Source organism: Suncus etruscus, chromosome 6, assembly GCF_024139225.1.
Source record: "Suncus etruscus isolate mSunEtr1 chromosome 6, mSunEtr1.pri.cur, whole genome shotgun sequence".
Taxonomy (NCBI): Eukaryota; Metazoa; Chordata; class Mammalia; order Eulipotyphla; family Soricidae; genus Suncus; species Suncus etruscus.
Genome location: NC_064853.1, coordinates 58,548,682 through 58,571,845, shown reverse-complemented (window position 1 = coordinate 58,571,845; position 23,164 = coordinate 58,548,682). Strand labels below are relative to the sequence as shown.

General features: G+C 37.4%; 2 protein-coding genes across 2 annotated transcripts in view; one reads left to right on the top strand and one right to left on the bottom strand.

Annotated features, from left to right (window-relative positions):
- Positions 1 to 20,547, top strand: part of LRRIQ4 (leucine rich repeats and IQ motif containing 4) — a gene marked incomplete at its 3' end in the record, with an annotated part of 34,405 nt that extends 13,858 nt beyond the window's left edge. The window contains exons 2-5 of the mRNA XM_049775570.1: positions 2,801 to 2,974; positions 4,548 to 4,686; positions 6,262 to 6,458; positions 20,443 to 20,547. Coding sequence (XP_049631527.1) covers positions 2,801 to 2,974; positions 4,548 to 4,686; positions 6,262 to 6,458; positions 20,443 to 20,547 — 615 coding nt within the window. The remainder of the gene's footprint in view (positions 1 to 2,800; positions 2,975 to 4,547; positions 4,687 to 6,261; positions 6,459 to 20,442) is intronic.
- A 1,573-nt stretch (positions 20,548 to 22,120) lies between these two features.
- Positions 22,121 to 23,164, bottom strand: part of LRRC31 (leucine rich repeat containing 31) — a 46,599-nt gene continuing 45,555 nt past the window's right edge. The window contains exon 9 of the mRNA XM_049775569.1: positions 22,121 to 22,452. Coding sequence (XP_049631526.1) covers positions 22,121 to 22,452 — 332 coding nt within the window. The remainder of the gene's footprint in view (positions 22,453 to 23,164) is intronic.

The following is a 23,164-nucleotide window of genomic DNA, read 5'->3' as shown; positions in this document are numbered from 1 at the left end:
GATGTGAGGTGGTACCTCATATTTGTTTTGATTTGCATCTCCCTGATGATTAGTGATGTGGAACATTTTTTCATGTGCCTTTTGGCCATTTGTATTTCTCTTTGTCAAAGTGTCTGCCCATTTCTTCTCCCCACTTTTTGATGGGATTAGATGTTTTTTTTTTTTTTTCTTGTAAAGTTCTGTCAGTGCCTTGTATATTTTGGATATTAGCCCTTTATCTGATGGGTGTTGGGTGAATAGTTTCTCCCACTCAGTGGGTGTCTCTTATATCCTGGGCACTATTTCCTTCGAGGTGTAGAAGCTTCTCAGCTTAATATATTCCCATCTGTTAATCTCTGCTTTCACTTGTTTGGAGAGTGCAATTTCCTCCTTGAATATGCCTGTAGTCTCAATGTCCTGGAGTGTTTTGCCTACTTGTTCTATATATCTTATGGTACCGGGTCTGATATCGAGGTCTTTAATCCATTTGGATTTTACCTTCATACATTATGTTAGCTGGGGATCTAAGTTCAATTTTTTTTTTGTTTTTTTGTTTTTTTGTTTTTGGGCCACACCCGGCGGTGCTCAGGGGTTACTCCTGGCTGTCTGCTCAGAAATAGCTCCTGGCAGGCACGGGGGACCATATGGGACACCAGGATTCGAACCAACCACCTTTGGTCCTGGATCGGCTGCTTGCAAGGCAAACACCGCTGTGCTATCTCTCTGGGCCCTAAATTCAATTTTTTTGCAAATGGCTAGCCAGTTGTGCCAACATCACTTGTTGAAGAGACTTTCTTTGCTCCATTTAGAATTTCTTGCTCCTTTATCAAAAATTAGGTGATTGTATGTCTGGGAACATTCTCTGAGTATTCAAGCCTATTCCACTGATCTGAAGGTCTGTCTTTATTCCAATGCCATGCTGTCTTGATAACTATTGCTTTGTAGTAAAGTTTAGAGTTGGGGAAAGTAATTCCTCCCATACTCTTTTCCCCAATGATTGCTTTAGTTATTCTAGAGTGAGACTTTTTCTTATCTTCTAAAGTAATTAATATAATTATAACCATTGTATTGCAGCTTTAGGAAAATAAGGTCTCACCCTATGCAATTAAGAGAAAAATGTCTTATGGAAATTTCCAGATATGTGAAACTTTTCCCTATATTGTGCTTCTTTTAGGTTTATTTTCCTATTATCTATATATTTACAGCACTTCTACAGAGAAGTCTTTGAGCTGAGTTCTAAGATTCTTATAAAAAAAAAAACAACTAGGTACTGATTAGGGATGAGAAGGGAGAAAAACCAAGGACTAAAGCAGAAAACAAGAATAATTTTCCAAAGAAGAAGGGTTCCAAGTGTATTAAAAAAAACTTTCTTTTCTGCAAGAAAATGGGCGTTTTACATAACGAATAGCGCTATTGTTTCACAAAATTGTAGGATGAGACTTTTTCCCCATGTGACTTCAGAGAGTCAGAAAAAATTAACAGATGGTCTCCACAGTGGTGCTGATTTTGGCTTAACCAGAGAAGGAAATCTGATGCATAGAAGTACCATCTATGTTAGTGGATTTTCATTCTAGGAGATGATGTTTAATATGAGTTGATTGACCAGCTACATGTAAATTATTCATCCACCTTATTAGAAACCTTTTCCTGGCCATCTAACTCTAAAAGGCTGAGAGCCTTGAAAGGTATACATAACATCTGTATTATTCTCTACAATGCAGAACATACAAGATATATACATGAAGATATTCAATTTTTGCTTCTGAACTGATAGCTTAACTAAAATTTCAAAACTGCTGAGTTAAAGCCTGTTAAAGTGAGAGTTATGTCACTAACTTGAATAATTACATTAACTGAATTATTAATATAATCATTGTAATGTTGCAGTAATAATGTCTATATTTTCCTTTAAATATATTGAGCTTTTTATAAAAAAAATGTAAGCTAAACATTGCTCCAACTACAAGTAGTTGCATAAATGTGAAGCACAGAGGAGCTAAGTGGAAACGTCGAATTCCTAATGTATTATGGCCAACTATGTCAACTATGTGATATGTGTTCTTTAAATAAAGCAATTTATATACTAAAAAAAGAAAACTGGAACTGAAGGATATAGACATATAAGCTGAAAAATACATATGTGAAGGGATGGAGCAATAGCACAGCAGGTAGTGTATTTTCTTTGCATGCAGCTCACCAGAGTTCCATTTTGGCACCTCATATGGTCCCCTGAGCTTGTGAGGAGTAATTTCTGAGGGCAGAGTCAGTAGTAACTCCTGAGAGTAGCCTAAAAACAAACAAATAGAAACACATAGGCAAACATTTGTGTAAAATTTTTATTGATAAGCAGGACAGCAGATTAGACAGTACAGAGATTAGAGCACTTGCCTTGCACACGGCCGACCCAGTTCAATCCCCAGCATCTTATATGGTCCCCAGACTTTCCAGAAGTGATTCCTGAGTACAGAGCCAGGAGTAACTCCTGAGCATTGCCAGGTGTGCCCCAAACCCCCACCGTTCAATTTCTAAAGTTTACAACCTTTTGTTTAACAACCTACCTCAAAATAAAAAATCCAGTCTAGGGGCCGGCGAGGTGGCGCTAGAAGTAAGGTGTCTGCCTTGCAAGCGCTAGCCAAGGAAGGACCGCGGTTTGATCCCCTGGCATCCCATATGGTCCCCCCAAGCCAGGGGCGATTTCTGAGCGCTTAGCCAGGAGTAACCCCTGAGCATCTAACGGGTGTGGCCCGGAAAAAAAATCCAGTTTATTTTCTACTGATAAAAATAATCTTGACTTGAAACTATCTTTTTGGAATAATTCTAGTTGCCTTCAGAATTTGGCTCACTTTCAGAACTGAAGATCCTTGGGCTATCTGGAAATCAGTTCTTTAGATTTCCAGAAGAAATACTTCATTTAGAATCTTTAGAGAAATTATACATTGGGCAAGATCTGGGCAACAAGTTCACCAGTTTACCCGAAGGCATTAGCATCCTACAGGTAAGCCTCAACAAATGAGCAGACTTAGAAATATAGTTGCTCACTGGTCCTTTACACTGGATGATGGCTGAAGAAATATGGTGGTCTCCACAGGCCTCATGTATAACCCAAACTAGATTGCCAGCTCCAAATGAGCAGTCATTATTACACTTTAACATTTCTACTGTTTTACTGACAACCCACAGATGTTTTTAGTAATTGCTATTATAATTATATAATTTTAATAATTTTCTGGCAAATGATGGTTCATTAAACATTTCATGTTGAAGAGAGGCATCTACAGCACCTTATAAATCCTAGAAAAGCAATTAAATAAAGACAATCAATGTAGTTGTACAAGAATATTTTTATGGATGTGATCTTTAAAGAATTGGTTTTCATACTTTGTAAATGCTTTCAATAATGATAAAGTAGATGTGGGCCACTAGGAAGCACCTAGACCCAGAACTGAGCATATCAGCCCAGATTCTTATCACCTAGGGTTCAGGTTCCTAGTCCTGGATTTCCACTCTTCTGCTTTTGCATAATATTTGTTGAACTACTTTCATTCTACCATTTTCCAAATGTGCAGATGGTAATTTTTTTCACAAGTGATTTTGAAAATAGTTTTCCTCTCTGTCTCTCACTCCTTACCTCCCATTTCTCTCTCTCTCTCTCTCTCTCTCTCTCTCTCTCTCTCTCTCTCTCTCCCCTCTCTCTCTCTCTCCTCTCTCTCTCTCCTCTCTCTCCTCTCTCTCTCTCTCTCTCTCTCTCCCCTCTCTCTCTCTCCTCTCTCTCTCCTCTCTCTTCTCTCTCTCTCTCTCTCTCTCTCTCTCTCTCTCTCTCTCTCTCTCTCTCCCTTTCATGTGTACATTTTGGACCCACACCTGGTAGCACACGAGGGCTACTGGCTCTGTGCTCAGGATGTTACTCTTAGAAGTACAGGGAGAACCATATGGTACTTAGTTTCAAAATTAGATGTCCTGTATGCAAAGCATGTACTCAGCCTATTGAGCAGTCTCTCTGGTCCCATATCTAAATATTTTTCAACTCCCTTTTAAGTGACATTGGATTGATATTTGATATAATTCTAATTTTGTGAAACTGACACAGAAAGGGAGCAAATAAGTATACACCATGGCCTTAACAATAATAAATACAATTTTATTTCTTGTTTTTTGGCCACACCCAGTGACACTCAGGGGTTACTCCTGGCTACGCACTCAGAAATTACTCCTGGCTTGGGGGACCATATGGGATGCCGGAGATCCAACAGAGGTTCATCCTGGATCAGCCGCATGAAAGGCAAAAGTCCTACCACTGCGTTATCGCTCCGACCCCTCCTGTAGATTTCTTTTGGAGAAAAGAAAACCCCACTCAATCCCCATACTTTCTTTTCCCTGCATAAACAACATCAAATGATTTTGCTCAAAAATAATTTTATTTTATTAGATGATTACATAAGTATATTTTACCTCTATTCCAATATGTGACATCCCCAAATGAAAGGGCATGGGAACTCACATATAACTTCTAGTCATTGTAGTTCATTTTCAATGTAAGGTCATTTTGATAAACTCTCATGTTATTTCAGAATCTTATAGAGCTGCATGTAGAGAACAATAAACTGGAATCCTTGCCTAAATCCTTAGGGGAAATGCCTAATCTGAAAGTTCTTGACTGTCGCAACAATTTACTTAAGCAACTTCCCGATACCATTTGTCAAGCACAAGGTGAGAAATCTTACAGAACTATTCAGCTAAATCCTAATTTAACTTTGTCAATAGGTTCTTAGAAATTGTTAAAAAAAAAAATCAAACAGGGGCCGGAGAGATAGCACAGCAGTGTTTGCCTTGCAAGCAGACGATCCAGGACCTATGGTGGTTGGTTCGAATCCCAGTGTCCCATATGGTCCCCCGTGCCTGCCAGGAGCTATTTCTGAGCAGATAGCCAGGAGTAAACCCTGAGCACTGCCGGGTGTGGCCCCAAAACAAAAAACAAAAACAAAAACAAAAAATTAAACAACCTAGAACAAAACTAAATTTAGCATAAGCTAACAAAATATAAACAAGAGCTAAGTTACTATGGCATGTTTCTGATCATGGAAATGTCACCAAAACAAACCTCAAGCAATCTTAATATTAAACAAAAGCTCTCTTTTTGTGTGTGCCACATCCAGCAGTGCTCAGGGCTTATTCCTGGTTTTGTGTACAGGAATCACTCATGGCAGAGCTTTGGGGATGATAGAGAATGCTGGGGATAAAATTCAGGCCAGCCATATACAAGGAAAGCACCTCCATCTGCTTTACTATCTCTTAGCCCTAAACTTTCATTTATTTCTTCATTATATCTAACTCACTTAATTCAGTTCAGAATCATGGGTAGCCAGAGCCAGTGCCAGCAATGTAGAGCTTCATGCAGGAACTAAACATTTTAATGGGATTATTATGTTACTGACCCTACCCTGATGGTGATTGTGCCCTACCCTAGGGTGTGACCTGGCATTCTGCTCCCACCCTAGGGTGGTACCTGATTCTGCTTTCACCATTGTGTGGTACCTGATCCCACCATTGGGTGGTACCTGATTCTGGGGGATAAAAACAAGGGTCTGTGGAAGGCTTTTTGGCTGGAACTGATGCTGAGGCTTTGGGCTTCAGTCGTGTCCACTGAATAAAGTTAATATTTTCACAAGCCTGACTGTCTGCTAGCTGTTTACCTGTCACTTCACCTCAGAACCACCGGCTGAACAGTGTAGCAGACGCGGGCTCTGAGCTGGAGGGGAAAGACCTTATCCTCCATCCCTTCATCAGTCAATCTCTTCAAGGGCTGACTTGCAACACTTTTTTTTTTTTTTTGGTTTTTGGTTTTTGGGTCACACCTGGCAGCGCTCAGGGGATACTCCTGGCTCTGTGCTCAGAAATTGCTCCTGACAGGCTCAGGGGACCATATGGGGTGCCGGGATTTGAATCGCTGTTCTTCTGCATCTAAGGCAAAAGCCTTACCGCTGTGCTGTCTCTCCGGCCCCATTAATCAATTTCTTTAGCTACTTTAGGAGTCAAATATTTCAAAGTAACTAAACATGCATGTTCTTAAAATAAATTCATATTTTATTTTTTTGTTTTGGGGTTTAATTCAGTGGTGCTTAGGGCTCACTCTGGGCTCTACACTCAGGAATCACTCTTGGTGGGTTTGGAGGAACATAGAAGGTAATGGAGATTAAGCATGGGTCTGTTGTGTGCAAGACAAGCTCCTTAACCACTATACTATCTTCTAGCCTCTAAATTCATACTTTAAAATTTTTATTTCAGGTTTGACAGAATTGCTGCTTGATTACAACTTGCTCACCAAACTTCCATATCATTTGGATTCTCTGGAGAACCTGAATGTTCTGACACTACAAGACAATCCAATGGAAGTGCCCCCCATAGAAGAATGTGTCAAAGGTTGCAAGGCCATATGGGAATATCTTCAAGAATATAGAAATAAAATATTTATGGCAACAAAGGTAAAATTTGAAAAAATACCCATCTCCCCCCTCTTTCATTGAACTTGAAGATGTTTCTTGCATTGTTTTTGGTGAAAAAAAACCACAATATGTTATTTATGTAATAGTACCTGCCGTGCATCATTCTGGTTCCCCAAAATTGAATCTTCACCTTTACAGTAGTCCTGATGGAAGTAGAGTGGATCATGCTAAATGAAATAAATCAGAATAATAAAGTCAAATGCTGAAGGTTCTCATTCAAATGTGGAATATAGGAAGTAAAGCAAAGAAACAGCTAAGTTGAAAAAAGTGAATAAAAGACCCATAGTTTCTGACTACAGAACTAATGTTATCAATGTGGAAGTGGTCCAATATACTTGGTAGAAGACTGTGACACTGAGGTAATGAAGGTATTATGGTAATACACATTTTGAAGAACTATGAAATTGCAGCCTGAAACAGGCTCCTTTTAAAGAATTATTTAACACTCTTGTTCACAAGGTTGTTCATTGTTATTGATGCTGTGGTTTGGATATTTAGTTCTGTCCTTCCTTAACAACCCCCAATGTACCTGGTCCCCTTAGCCCATTTCTTGTAACTTCACATCTGTCTTTCTCCTTCTCCACTCAAAATCTTTCCTTCTCTTTACTATACTCTGGGGCCAAAACTTCTCTAGACAATCCACATTTTAAACCCTTGCTTTCCTTCATGTTATTCTAAATACCACATATAAATGATATCATGCTGTATTTATCCTTCTTCTAGCTTATCTCATTTTACATACTGAAAAGCAATCTATATTAATTATTTAAATATGTATATACTCAGGAATGGCTATTGGGGAGAATGTAATTAATACTTTTAGATAGTTCCTGAAAGCATTTTGAAAAACCATACGCCCTCTGCTATATTTTATTTATTTAGTTATTATTATTATTTGGTTCATGGGCAACACACAGTGGTACTCAGTGCTTATTCTTGATCACTCCTGGTGGAGCTCAGAGGACTATAGGGGATGCTAGAGATCAAACCTGGCTTGGCTGCATGCAAAGAAAGTGCCTTACCCACTGTATCATCTCTCTAGTCCCTCTGCTATATTTAAAAACTGATATTAAAACTTTTTTCATTGAGCATAACTTTTTACAAAGGATTTACTCCAAGTAAATATTGACCTCTTGAAGTCATTTTAATCTTTTTAAATTTTATTTTATTGAAAACATTGTGATTTACAAGGTCTTAATAATTGTTTCACAATACAATGAATTAGAGCCAATTACGCCACATTGTTGATCTCCCTCCACCATATTCCTAGAGTGTATACCATACCACCACCACTTGCTCCTCAGCCTGCCAGTATAAAAAATCATTTACAGTTTATATGGTTAGTTTGGGTTTCTTGATTTCATTGCTGTTGACTTTGGCTTGGATATTCTGTCCCTTTTTGTATCTTCACCAATGGACCTGAGACCACTTGGCCTTTGGCCCCATCCATTTATATCTATGTTTTGCCTCCTCCACTCTTTTTCTTTCCTTCTTCTCATTAAATTCTGTGGCTATAAAAATAAAAATAAAAAGAAAATTCTGTGGCTAAGAGTGTTTGGGACAACTCTTATTTAGACCATTACATTTCTTAATAGAGTTATTCTAAATACCACATATAAATGATATTTCATATTTATCCCTCTTCTCCTGTTTTACTTTATTGAATATAATATTTTCCAGTTTCATCCATATTGTGTCAAATTGATTATTTCATCATTCGTATTTAGTATTCCATTGTGTACATTATATCACATTTTTATGACCCACTCATTCATTGTTGGACATCTGGGTTGATTCTAAATCTTAGCTATTGTAAGGATGTAAAGAGTGCTGCAATGAATAAGTGTGTGCATACATCCTTTTGGATAAATATTTTTTGTGCTGGGGATAGACACCCAAAAAAGGGATTGCTGGGTCATATGAAAGCTCAATTTTGAATTTACTGTGAACCCTTCATACTGTTTTCCATAGGGGCTGGATCAGACAGCATTCCTACCAGCAGTGGATAAGTGTTTCTTTCTTACAGTATCTCTGACAACAGAGATTGTTCTCAGTATTTTTTGATATGTGCCATCTTCACTGGTGTAAGATGATATCACTTTGTTGTCTTAATTTGAATTTCTTTTGTGATAAGTGATGATGAAGATTTTTTTCATGTGTCTGCTGGCCATCGGTTGGTCTTCCTCAGAGAATTATTTGTTCATTTCCTTTTCCCATTTTTGATAGGTATTTTATCCTTTGTGAGTACTTTCTATATCTAAATATCAACCCTTTTTCAGATCTGTTGAGTGCAAAATTTTTCTTTTTTTCAGTTAGCTGTCCTGTTACCTCTTGTTTCTTTTGTAGTACAGAAATTTTTTAGTTTATTGTAGTCCCATTTATTCAGATTTGATACTATAGCCCTTGCCATTGGCATCCTATTATTGAAGATTGATGTCATTCAACAGATAAGTGGCTAAAGAAACTATGGTGCATATACACAATGAAATACTATGCAGCCATCAGGAGATATGAAGTCATGAAATTTTTCTATATATGGATGGACATGGAAACTATTATGCTGAGTGAAATTAATCATATGGAGAGAGACAGACAGAATAGTCTTACTCATCTGTGGGACTTAAGAAAAATAAAAGACAGTATGTTAATAATACCCAGAGATAATAGAAATGGGGTCTGGAAGGACAGGGCCAGGATTTGGAGCTTACCACAAAGAGTGGTGGGTACAGTTAGAGTAGTAACTACACTAACAACTATTATGACAATGGTAGTGAATGAGAGAAATAGAATGCCTGTCTGGAATACAGGCAGAGGGTGGAGGAGAAAGAAGGAAGATGATGGGCATTGGTAGTAGAAAATTACACTGGTGAAGGGGAGTGTTCTTTTTTATAATTGGAACCCAACTACAAACATGTCTGTAATCATAGTGTTTAAAGATATTATTTTTTAAAAAGGAAATCCTTTATAAATACATTACCAAATGGCTTCACTCCTAAGAGGAACAAATAGTGATTAGCTAGGCCAGGATATTAAGAGAGTTGTACAAGTTGGCATAAGAGTGAGGCACTTTGAACCTTGAACCTGAGAACTAAATACAGACTAAAAGTTAGGAGGATAGTCATACTTTATTAGATGGATCTTAAGTGAAGAGCAAGTCCTAGTAGTCATGAATCATTGTACGGACACTAATAATGAGGTTGCCACCCATAAAGGCTCTCTAAGGAGGGGAGAACAGAAACTGCTTTATGACATATGTCCTTGGTCCAGGTGAAGTTCATAAAGAGGAACTGAAGTGCTCACCACAAGTTGGGAACCCAAGGAAACAGAACAGAAGTTGCAATCTAGACACCCCCTCACCTTCAACCTTTCTCGCTAGGTACTGGTACTAATCACTGCTGTACAGTGACAACAGATAGATTTCAAGTTTCAGATCTGAGATCAGAGACGAGGAATATTGATGTTACCACATACATAAATCAGCATGTCCGACCCAAACACATTTGTGACAGTTGCTGTATCTCACCCTGCTAACACAGCAACTGAAAATGTAGGCCTTAGTACATCTGGAAGTTAGGGAAGGTAAAAAATAAAGCCACAACACAACTCAGGATCCTCTACGCCGAAGAAAAATAGTAAAGATGCATTCTTGTTAACAACTTTGTAAATCACAGTGTTTAAAAATAAAAAATATGAAATTGTGCAGTGTGCTGCAACTTGGAGACAATTGACTCAAAAAAAAGTGGGGGGGGGAAACAAGTGCCAAATGATCTGCCTCATCTGTGGAATATAAAGAAACAGAAAGGAATAAACAATAGTCAATCCTGAAAAACCTCAAGAATCTTTTATAGAACTGAATTTGCTAAGACATGGGTGTGGGATAGTGAGAAGGAACAGAGAGAGTAATAGAGGGATGCTGGCAGTGGTGAGCCACTGTCATAGAGATGTTACATCTTGATTACCATGGTTGTAAATCATAGTGCCTAAATGAAGAAAAAAATGAGAAAATGAGATGGCTAGAGTAAACATTACTGAAAAGATGATTACATGTCAGCTTAAGCTATCATAATATGTCATAGACATAAATAGAAATTTATGTTCATACAAATTGTAGAGCCTAGAAATCTGAGATCAGGGTGAATGTTTTTAGTTCTCTTTAACATATATTTTTTATGGAGGCATCACAATTGAAATGAAACAACATTAGTGTTGTTATTTTATAGTTATGAAGTACTAAACCATTCCCTCCACTGATTCCAGACCCTTCACCATTACCCTGGGTCATTTCCCCCTTCAGCATGGATTTTTGATGAGCACTCTCCTCCTGGCTTGCAGATGGCCACTTGCCTCACTTGTCTCAAGACTCAGATGACAGGGAACAGACTTTCTGGCTTCTCTTCTTATTAGAGCACAGATTTTATTATGAGAGTCCTATCATTAAGATCTTTTTTAAAGCTGATCTCTACCAAGGACCATATCCAGATAACACATTGGGGTTAGGTATTCACCTAGTGAATGGAGATAGGAGGAGGAAAGGACACTGTTATTTCCAAGGCAATGATAAGCATACAGATACTTAAGGAATAAGATAGTATAAGCCGGGGCCGGAGAGATAGCATGGAGGTAAGGCATTTGCCTTTCATGCAGAAGGTCATCGGTTCGAATCCTGGCATCCCATATGGTCCCCTGTGCCTGCCAGGAGCAATTTCTGAGCATGGAGCCAGGAGTAACCCCTGAGCATTGCCGGGTGTGACCCAAAAACCACACACACACACACACACACACACACACACACACACACACACACACAAAAGATGGTATAAGCCTTCTGAGAAGGGTGTTCTGGCTAGAAAAAAATGTCAAGACAAATGCCATGAGCTGATACTGTGTTTAGTATGTCTGAGCTGTGTGGTTTGAGCAGAGTGAATTAAAGATAGAGCGAGTGAGGTCAGAGTGATCAAGAAGGAGGAGGCAGGGGCTGGAGTGATAGTACAATGGTAGGATGCTTGCCTTGCACACAACCAACCTAGGTTTGATCCCTGGCATCCCATCCTAAGCCTGCACAAAGAAATTTTGAGTGCAGTCAGGAGTAACCCCTAGGCATTGCCCAGCATGTTCCCTCCCAATAAATTTTTAAAAGTAATAAATAAAAGAGGGAGGAAATAGATCAGAGAGCATTTTGTAAAAGTTTTTGCTTTTTTATTTTATTTTTCCATTTTTATTGCTTTATATAAGCACTGTGATTACAAAATTGTTCATTGTTGGGTTTCATTCATACAATGTACACCACCCTTCACCAGTACACGCTTCCTGTCATTAATGTATCACTTTTCTCTCCCACTACATACTCCTCCCTTGCTCAAGGGCAGGAAAATTGCTTCTCTCTCTTTCTTGTTTTTGTGGGGAGCCTTGCCTGTGTTCCTCCAATTTCAGTGCCCAGTTCTTCTATAGTGTGATCAGTTCCATCTATCATCCTAGTAGATCCTTCTCTATTCTAGCTACACTCACCACTCTTTGTGGTGAGCTTTTACCTTGGCTTGGATCTCTCGACCTTCGTTTCTATTGTCTCTGCGTATTATCACCATACTATCTCTTGTTTTGTTTATATCCTATAAATAAATGCGATTATTCTATGTCTATTTCTTTCTCTCTGGCTCATTTTACTCAGCATAATAGCCTCCATATCCATCCATGTATAAGTAAATTTTATAACTTTATTTTTCCTAACAGCTTCATAGTATTTCTATGCATAGTTTCATAACACTGAATAGTGTTGTGTAGATGTACAACCGATTCTTTAGCCACTCATCTGTTCTTGGGCACCTGGGTTGTTTCCAGATTCTGCCTATTATGACTAGTGCTGTGCTGAACATGGAAGTGCAGAGGACATTTTTTAAAAAATAATATCTTTATTTAAACACCTTGATTACAAACATGATTATGGTTGGGTTTGTCATGTAAAGAACACCCCCCTTCACCAGTGCAACATTCCTCTCGCCAATGTCCCAAAGCTCCCTCCTCCCCACCCCTGCCTGTAGACAGGCTTTCTACTTCAGAGGGCATTTTTTTTTTTATATTGTGTCTTTGTATTCCTGGGGTATATCCCTAGCAATGGTATTGCTGAGTCATTTGGAAGCTCAATTTTAGGTTATTGAGGAATGTCCATATTCCAAAAAGGGAGGGAAAAGCTGCATTCCCACTAGCAGTGAATGAGAGTCCCTTTCTCCCTGCATCCACACCATCACTGGTTATTCTTGTGTTTTATGTGATGTGTGCTAGTCTCTGTGGTGTCTGAGATGATATATCATTGTTGTTTTGATTTGAATCTCTCTGATGATTAGTGATGTTGGGGCAATTTTTCATGTACCTTTAGCCATCTGTATTTCTTCTCTGAGGAAATGTATGCTCATTTCTTCTCTTTATTTTTGACGGGGTTAGATATTTTTTCTTGTAAAGTTCAATCAGTGCCTTGTTTATCTTGGGTATTAGCCCCTTGTCTTATGGGTATTGGATAAATAGTTATTCCCATTCAGTGGGTAGCCTTTGTATTTTAGTCACTGTTTTCTTTGAGTGCAGAAGCCTCTCAGTTTACTGTAGTCCCATTTGTTTACCTTTACTTTCACTTGCTTGGCCAGTGATGTTTCCTCATTGAAGATGTCTTTAGTCTCAATGTCATGGAGTATATTGCCTACATTTTCTTCTATATATCTTGTAGTTTCAGCTCTGATATCAAGGTCTTTAATCCATTTTGATTTAACATTTGTGCATGCTATTAAAGAGAAGACTGAGTTCTTTTTTTTTTTTTTTTTGCATGTAATTGACCAGTTTTTTAAGCACCACTTGTTGGAGGCTTTCCTTGTTATATTTTGTATTTCTTGCTCCACAATCAAAATTTGATTGTTTTAAACCTGTGGGTACATCTCCAGAGATACAAGTCTATTCTATTGATGTAAGGGTCTATACTTATACCAATACCATGCTGCTTTAATAACTATTACTTTGTAGTACAGTTTAAAGTTGGAGAAGGCAATGCCTTCCATCTTTTTGGTTTTTTTTGGTTTTTTTTCCTCTTTTTTGCCAAGGATTGCTTTGGCTAGTTGTGGATGTTTTTCTCCATATGAATTTCTTCATATGAATTGCAGGAGATTCTGATCCACTTCTTTGGAAAAATGTTGTGGAGATTTTTATAGGGATTGCATGAAATCTGTACAATGCTTTAGGAAATATTGACATTTTAATCATGTTAATCCTGCCAATCCATGAGCAAGTTGTATGTCACTTGTATGTTCCTTGTATTCTCTTATTTCTTGTAGCAGTGTTTTTGTAGTTTTATTTATATAGTTCTTTCACCTCTTTAGTTAAGTTGACTCCAAGGTACTTGATTTTCTGAGGCATAATTGTGAATGGTATTTATTTTTAATATTTTATTCTTCTCTTTCTTTGTGTATATGAAAGCTATGGATTTTTGCATATTAACTTTGTAGTCTTCCTTTACTTTTCTAAACTTTTACTATATATACATATAACTTTTTATTATACATTTTACTTTACTATACAAATCTATTGCTTCTAGAAGATTTTTTTGAGTCTTTAGGATTTTATAGATACAATATCATGTCATCATCATGCAAACAACAAGAACTTCACTTCTTCCTTTCCTATGTGGATGGCGTTGATGTATTGTTCTTGCCTCATTGTCATGGCAAGTACTTCCAGTATGATATTGAATAGAAGTGGTGAGAGGGGGAAACCTTGTCTTGTGCCAGATATTAGTGGAATGGCTTTTAGTTTTTACCCATTGAATATAATGTTTTCAATATACTTCTAATAAATGGCTTTGACAATATTGAGTAAAGTTTCTTCAATTCCCATTTTATTGAGAGTTTTTATTCTGAATGGTGCTAGACCTAGTCAAATGCTTTCTCAGTGTCTACTGATATGATCATATAGTTTTTGTTTTCCTTTTATTGATATGTTATATCATATTGGTTGAATTCTACTTGTTCATGGTATATAAGCTTCTTGATGAGTTGTTGGATTTTGTTTGAAGTATTTTTTTGCAGATATTTGCTTCATGTTCATCAAAGATATGGGCCTATAATTCTCTTTTTTGTAGTGTCTTTGTTTGCTTTGGTATCAGGATGTTAGCTTCATAAAAAGTATTTAGAAGTGTTTTTGTTTCTTCAATTTCCTGGAAGAGTGAGAAGAGTATTGTCAGTAGATCCTCTTTAACAGGAAAGAATTCACTTGTGAATCCCTTGGGACCTGGGCTTTTGTTTCTTGGAAGCCTTTTGATTGACCTTTCAATTTTGTCAATCATAGGTCTGTTCAGATATTTCAGATCATTTTGGTTCAACCTTGGAAGGCTTTAGGAGTCCAAAAATTTACCCATTTCTTCCTGGTTTTCTTGTTTTGTGGAAAAAAGATTCTCAAAGCAATCTCTACCTTTTAATTTCTGTAGTGTCATAGTGGCCATCCTCTTTCCATTTCTGATTCTGCTTATTAAGTTTCTCTCTCTCTTTCTTTGTGAGACATGCTAATGGTTTATCAATCTTGTTTATTTTTTACATATAGAAACAGGCTCTTATCTACTAGGAATAAGAACTCATACATTTTACAATACAGGGGTGCCTCCCACCTTGTGGGAAACATATGTCATGTGGCCCCAACTTAGACTCCATGTGATTTGACAGCAACCGTCCAATCCTGAATTCTAGATCTCAGACATAGTACTGACACAGTTCTCCACAACAGCTCCAGGAACCAAATTCCCTCTGGGACATTCTTAATACTGCTCTTTCACCAACATGCACCAATTTTGATATGACATCCTGACAATGAGGAAATGGCAACAACTTGATCTAAGAGTAGGTTGTCTTATCTCACCACCTAATAAGATGAAATCAGAAGACACATCATCCTTTGATTTGTACAAAGGCCAAGATAAGATGAAATTAGAAGACAAGTCATCCTTTGATCTGTACAAAAGCTAAGATCACTAACAACAGAAGACTGACTATGACAACCATGACTGGGCAGAACTTATCCTGGGACCAATAAAAAAGACCCTAGTCTAGGCTTTGGCCTACAATCTGTACAATAACCAAGATGTCTTAATTCCAGAGGTCTGAGTGAGACAACTACAACTGAGAAGAACTTCTGGAAACATAATGAAAGACTTTGTCCTAGGCTTCATCCTAGGATTAGTGCAAAATCCAAGACCAACAGCTATAGAAGACTGATTAAAACAACAGTGTTGGAACAGAACTCCTAGAACCATAAAGAAAGAATCCATTGTAGGCTCCATCCTATGACCTATGCAAATACCAAGATCTCTAGTTTCAGAGGCCTGATTTTATCATCTATAACTGAACGGAAAGTTTCCAGACACCACAAAAGGACCTAGGAGAGAGTAAAAGAGCATGTACAGAGCCTGTAGTTATTCCCATGACAGTATGCTTCAAGGGTGGAGAAACCCTGTATCTCTTAGGCCAAGGAAATTTCCTTTGTAATATCCCCAATATTTACTGTGCCTATGCAAAAAAAGAAAAGAAAAGAAAAGAAAAAGCACAATTTTTTGTTATTGTTTGTTTATTTTTCATTTTTGTTTTGTTTTTATTTTGGGTTTTTTATTTGGGTTTTATTTGGTATTTATTTTGTGGTTATTGTTTGGTTGTTGTCTTCATTGCTGTGGTCCTTTTCAGGTTTTTTGTCTGATTTTTTTTTATCATTGTAGTTTTATTTTGTATTGTTGTTATGTTTTTCTTCTTTTTTCCCTTTCTTCTCTTAACTTGATATTTATAGCCTCTAGAAGGACTCCTCTCGTTTTTTTGCTTGTTTGATTCTGATTCCCCTTCCCTTTTTCTTTCAAACAGAACTACATACTTGTTCTGCCTCATAAATCATCTTGTTCTGTCTCATAAATTGAGGGGGAAATAATGGAGGGTACTAAGACCAAAAAGTCATATGAACATTGAGTAGAAATAAAAAATGATCAAACTTAAACACCAAATCCAAATCCAACGAGAATAGAATGGATACCTAATCTACAAAAAGCTAGACATAGAGGGACCACTTATACTAGTAACCGGGGGGAGGGGAAAAAGGGGGATATGGAATGCATGCTGAGAACAGGGGTGGAGGGAGGACAACATTGGTGGTGAAAATGCCTCTGATTTAATGTTACTATATACCTAAAATATTACTGTGAAAGATGTGTAATTATTAAATTATTAAAATTATTAATTATTATTAAATTATTATGAATTATTATAATTATATTTTATATAATCCATTATATATTATATAATATAGTTATGTTGTAATTATTAATTATTATTAAAAAGAATTAAATTTTGCTTTCATTGATTTATTATATTGTTTTTTGTGTCCAGTTCATTAATTTCTGCTCTAAGTTTTATTATTTCCTTCTGCCTACTTACTTTCAGCTCATTAGTCAATTTCCAATTTTCTTAGCTGTGCCATTAAGTTATTTATATAGGTCTTTTCTTCCTTTTTTGATGAATGCTTGTAAAGGTATAAATTTCCCTCTTATTGCTGTTTTTGCTATGTCCCACAAATTCTGATAATTCAGGTCTTCATTCTCATTTGTTTGCAGGAATCTTTAGATTTTTCTTTTATTTTGTATCTAGTTGTTCAGCAGTGAACTGTTTAATTTCCAGGTTTTAAAATTGTTTCTCCATGTATTATTTTAATTCACCTCTATTTTCAGTACCTTATAGATTGAGAAGAATGCAGAAACAATTTATATCCTTTGATTTTTTGAAGGTATGTTTTATGGCCCAGCATGTAGTTTATCTTGGATAATGTCCTATGTGCATTGAAGAAGAATGTATATCTGAGGATGAAGAGCTCTCTCTCTCTCTCTACATATATATATATTAACCAATATATATAACATATATAATAACCAAGCCACTATCTTATATTTCTTCCTTCAGAGTCAGTATATCTTGTTAAGTTTTAACCTGGTTGACCTATCAAGGGGTGACAAGGTGGTGTTGACATCTCCCACTATTATTGTGTTGCTACTGATGCCTTTCTTCAAGTTTCTCAGCAGTTTTTTTTTTTTTTAAGTATTTTGCTGACCCATCATTGGGTACATATATATTTAAAAGTGTGATTTTTTTTCTCGTTATCCACATCCCTTGATTAGTAAGAAATGTATATCTCTGTCTCTCTTATCCTTTTAAGCCTAGAGTCTGTGTCATCTGAATTTATGGTCATTCTAGCCTTTTAAAAGAGGAAGTTGTTTGAATGATTGATTGTTCTATAGCCTTTGACTTTTAGTTTGTTTGCTCTGACTGTTCAGGTGTGTTTCATGTAGGCAGTAAAATGTTGAATTTTTTTTTTATCCATTTTACCATTCTGTGATCTCTTAATTGTTGCATTTAGTTCATTGACAATGAGAGAGATTATTGTCATGGGATTTAGTGTCATCTTTTTGTAAAAGTTTGGTGTGTTTGTTGGGTCTGTCTTGCCTTAAAGTAGACTCTTCAATTTTTCTTTTATGGCTGGTTTTGAGTCTGCAAAGTTTTTGGGCTGTTTTTTATTCATGGAGCTGTGTACCCTTCCTTCAAACCTGAGTGTTAAGTCTGGCTGGGTGAAGTATTCTTGGAAAAGCATTCATTTCATTGAGTTTTGTCACTATATCCCACCACTGCCTTTGGGACTTGAGTGTTGCTTGTGATAAATCGCTGTAAATCTTTGCTTCTTTGGATGTAATTTCTCTTTCTTTCTCTCACTCTCCCTCGGTTTTTGGATCACACCTGATGGTACTCAGGGGTTACTCCTGGCTCTGCACTCAGAAATCACTCCTGGCAGACATAGGGACTATATGGGATGCCAGAATTCGAACCACCATTTGTCCTGGATTGGTTACATGCAAGGCAAATGCCCTACCACTGTTCTATCTTTCCAGCACCAGCAATTTCTCTTTTTGATCTTGAACGTTTTGCTTTTTTAAAATCTAATCACTTATGGTAAAGTTTTAGTTGTAATGTTTTATCACCAATCCCTTAACCAATGCCCACTTTCCTCCAATAATGTCCCCAGTTTTCTTCCTACACTTCCTCATGCCTGCCTCTACTATAAGCACTTTTTTCCTTAGAGTTAGGCACTATGGTTTATAATACTGTTTCTAATGGGGTATCATGAATGGTACTTTAGCTCCTTTCAGCCCTATTTCCTCCTCTAGAAAGACCACTTATCCCAGAGGTGGTGAACAAGTTCGACACAAACAGCCAAATTTTAAACTGTGAGAGTCAGAGAACCACACCACGCAGTGACCTGCCAAAACAAATACTCACACAAATGCATATAATTTTAACAATAATCTATTAAACATATATTGCATTTTGTCATTTTGAGTGAGGGTAAAAATCCTGCAGTGATGGTGAAGGTGTGCTGCGTCCTCCACACTAAGAACTAACAGCCAGATGTGACCCAACATGTGACACATGGGGTTGTTTCCCTCAGTTTTTTCCGAGGGATGGGAAACGAGATGACATAGCCTGGGGGCAGGACTCTGTGCTCTGAGATCTCTCCTCAGAGGTCCCTCCTCAAAAGCAGCAGAACAAAATCCAAACTTGGCAAAGAGCCACAGTATACAAAATCAAGATAAGAGGCAAAGAGCCGCATTCATTTTGACCGGGAGCCGCATGTGGCTTGAGAGCGCGTGTTTGCCACCCCTGAGTTATCCTCACCATTGTCATATTTTTTCTTTTCTTCTCTCATTTCCCTCTCCTCCTCATGAGGCAAGCTTCTTACTGAAGATCATTTCTCATACTCATTGTTTCTATTGCCTTTGAGCATTTAGAATTCAACAACTATGTTTCTTTGTATCCTATATATGAGAGATTATTCTGTATTTGTCCTTCTTCCTCTAACTTTGCTTAGCAACATGTTACTTGTCAGATCCATCATTTTACCAGGAGTTGCATGACTTCATCTTTTTTACAGTCAGGTAGTATTCCATTGTATGTATGTACCATAGTTTCTTTATCCACTCATCTATTCTTGAGAAAATGGATTGTTTGCAGAGTTTAGCTATTGTTAATAGTGCTGTAACATAGGAGTACAGATGTCTTTTCTTCATTGTGTTTGGAGACCTTTGGGATATATTCTGAGGAGTGGAATTGCTAAAAACTCAATTCCTAGTTTTTGTTGTTGTTGTTATTTTGGGGTTTTGTTTGTTTGTTTTGTTTTATGGGCGGGCCACATCAAGTGATGCTCAGGGGTTACTCCTGGCTCTATGCTCAGAATTGCTCCTGGCTCAGGGGACCATATGAGATACCGGGGATCAAGCCCAGGTTTGTCCTGGGTCAGCTGCATGCAAGGCAAAAGCCCTACCGCTGTACTGTTGATCCATCCCCTCAATTTCTAGTTTTTGGAGAAATAGAACTTTGGTTTTTTTTTTTTTTTTGAACTTTGGTTTTTATTCTAAGAGAAATGTGGAGCTACTGGGAAGGTTTGAAGAATCTACTACAAAAGGAAAAATGTTTTGCATATGTGGGAGTAAATAGGATCTCAATAACCAAATGAGGATATATCATAGATAAGAGAACAGAGGTCTGATAATAAAGGGATGTTCAGCATTGACATCTCATTTCTCCTAACTAGATACTATAACCTCCACGGCATTGATGACCATCTGTTATATCACACACTCATGTGTCTGTTTTCTCTTCACATCACCAAATGTCAGCCCTATTAAGTCAATTAGATACATTGGTATCTAACTGCAGTTTCCCACATGTCTAGCACAGTTTTAGAATCAAAAAAACATGTTTTTCTTTAACTGTATGAATGGCCAAATAAAAAAGGGAAACATTGGCATTTAAAAATATATCCCATTTTTCACATCTTTAAGATCACAAAACCAGACAAAGCGATGTTATCCCTAATCCATATAGTAATACTGGATTATGTGGTTTATTTTGTTCAGATTCAGGCATGGTGGCGTGGAGTCATGGTGCGAAAAGGACTAGGGAAGTTTGAAGAACTAAGGCTGCAAAAAAAAGGAAAAAATTCTGCCAAGGATAAGAAAGATAAAAAGAAACTCCCCCAAAAACCAAAAAAGAAAGACTTAAAAAAATGAGGTAATGTACCATGATGAATTAAAAAGGAAAAATACTTGGAATTAAGTGCCTACTGTATTAAAATTTTTCACAAATTTTATAGAATTCTTATACATAAGCACAAAGATTATTTTCTGAAATATTCATTAATAAAATGATATGATATCTAGGAGTTGTTTTAGAGTAATATCCAGGATTGTTAGTGTGGGAGTTGTAACAAGGTTTACCATTAATTGATAACATGTGATAGTCACATGAAAGTTTTTATTATATCTAGTTTAACTGTTTCTATTTTTAAATGATAGATTTACAATAAATGGATATGAAAATCAATGTTCTCCTCACAGTTCTTTAGTTTTGCTATTTGTATAACTGAGTTTGTTAGGGTCCAGAGTCAAAAAATGAGACCACCCCATCAACCAACAAGCTACAAACTGGCTCTGTGGACCTTGGTAACTACGTTGGTGACATGGTCTATGTGGTTCAATCCCAGATGACCCCCCCCCACACACACACACATGCTAGGATTCGAAGTCGAAGGATGAGACCACACAATTGAAATAAAACAAAGCAAAGCTTTATTCAGTCTACCAACAAGTTACAAACTGACTAACCATGCCCCTGCGAGAGGGTCACAAACTAGATTATATAGGGTGAGAAGGAAGTCTTGACCTTTAAGTTGATTGGCTATTGTCTAGGATATTTCTAGGGTGTTTAATCATGTCCTTTTTGCTAGATGTCTAGGGTAATATATTGTGGTTTATAGGGCCTGGGGTCTGTGTCATTATTGTTGGGATAGAAATTTAGCCTTTAAATAGAAACAGCCTTTTTAGCCTTAAATGGAAACTGAACATTGGTTTGACAAAATGGAATCAGTTTTGTTCTAGGTTCAGATGGTAAAACATGAAAACTAGAAAACTTATTAGAATGAACAGAACTTTTTATGTTTCAATTGTCTTACATGAATTCATGTAGATATCAAAAAAGAGGAAAGGAAAGATTAAAAAAAGAAGCTAACCATTTTGGGAAGGGCTTCCATATAGTAAGTAAATGAAAGCTACCTTTTTTGTTTGTTTTTTGGGGGGGTCACACCTGATGGCTCTAAGGGGTTATTCCTGGCTATGTGCTCAGAAATCGCTCCTGGCAGGCTTGGGGGCCATCTGGGATGCCGGGAATCGAATCCAGGTTCATCTCTAGTAGGCTGCAAGCAAGGTAAACGCCCTACCATTATGCTATCTCTCCGGCCCCAATGAATACTATCTTTAAAGTAAATAAAAACCCAGCCAAAATCTCATTCTGTTCTTCAAACAGGGAATAAAGACATCCTAATGTTAGATTATTATATACACATATATAAAGCTCTTGTAGCAAATCCAAGTGAATGTTCAAAAAGTTGATTCTCTATGGATTTGAATCCTTTGGTTTGGGGCCATCATTGCATTGTGCTTAGGGCAGGCTATATTCCAGGCAACCATCTTAACCCCTATCCTATCTCTTAGGCCCCAATGAAGAAAGGTTTATTGTTTAGCAAGCTGGGAAATTATTCTACCGAAACCCACCGTGGTCAAGGTGCATGCTGCTTTGATGATCCTGATAAATGCTTTTAAGTTCTTCCTGCACTGAGGCTGGGAGGATCCATCTTTTCATTCCTATCTCAGTGAGCTTCGGAAGTTGGGTCACAGCCCACAACAAGTTTCTAATCCATTGCCCACACTCCCGGAGACCTGAGGGCCGAAGGCTAATATCCAGCTCTGTTAACTCTTTTAGGAGCCATACTTTGTGGCAGAAGATGCTCCATCCTATGTCACAGATGCTGTCATTATAGCTTAGGTCCAGTTTCTGTAGCTTCACCAGATGACCACCTTGTATTAATGATGCTGAAAAACAAAATCACTATAAATGTGACAGTTTTCCATTTTAACAACATTCACAACTGTGGATTAGTAATGACAATATTGATAGTACTGATGTGTTATTAGCAAGCAACTTTATTCAGGGCACCTAAAATTACTTTAAACAGATGTCCTCTCTATGCAAGTTATAGTCAAACTGAAAATTATTTTTTCTCTTCCCAAATACCAACCCAAAGAGCTTCATTTTTTGTCATATTCCTGCATTTTGTTCCACTGAATTTTTGTTTGTTTGTTTTCGGCCATATCCTGTGATGCTCAGGATTTACTTTTACTCCTGGCTATGCACTCAGATATTGTCCTGGCTTGGGGGACCATGTGGGACGCCGGGGGATCAAAGCACGATCCGTCCTAGGCTAGCGCATGCAAGGCAGATGCCTTACACCCAGCGCCACTGTTCTGATCCCTGGACTTTCTTTTGATTTAATTTTTAATTACTTTATTTAAACACCATAGCTATAAGATTGTTTATAATAGTTGCGTTTTTCCTCACACATACAAAGATGTTCATGATTGAACTTCAGTTATACAATATACAACACTCTTCACCAGTGCACATTCTCACCACCAATGTCTTGTTTCTCTACAGCCATCCCCCTTCCTGCCTCTGGAACAATTTCCTCTTTCTCCCTCCTTCCCTTTTTCCCTCCCTCCCTCCCTCTCTCTCTCTCTTTCTCTC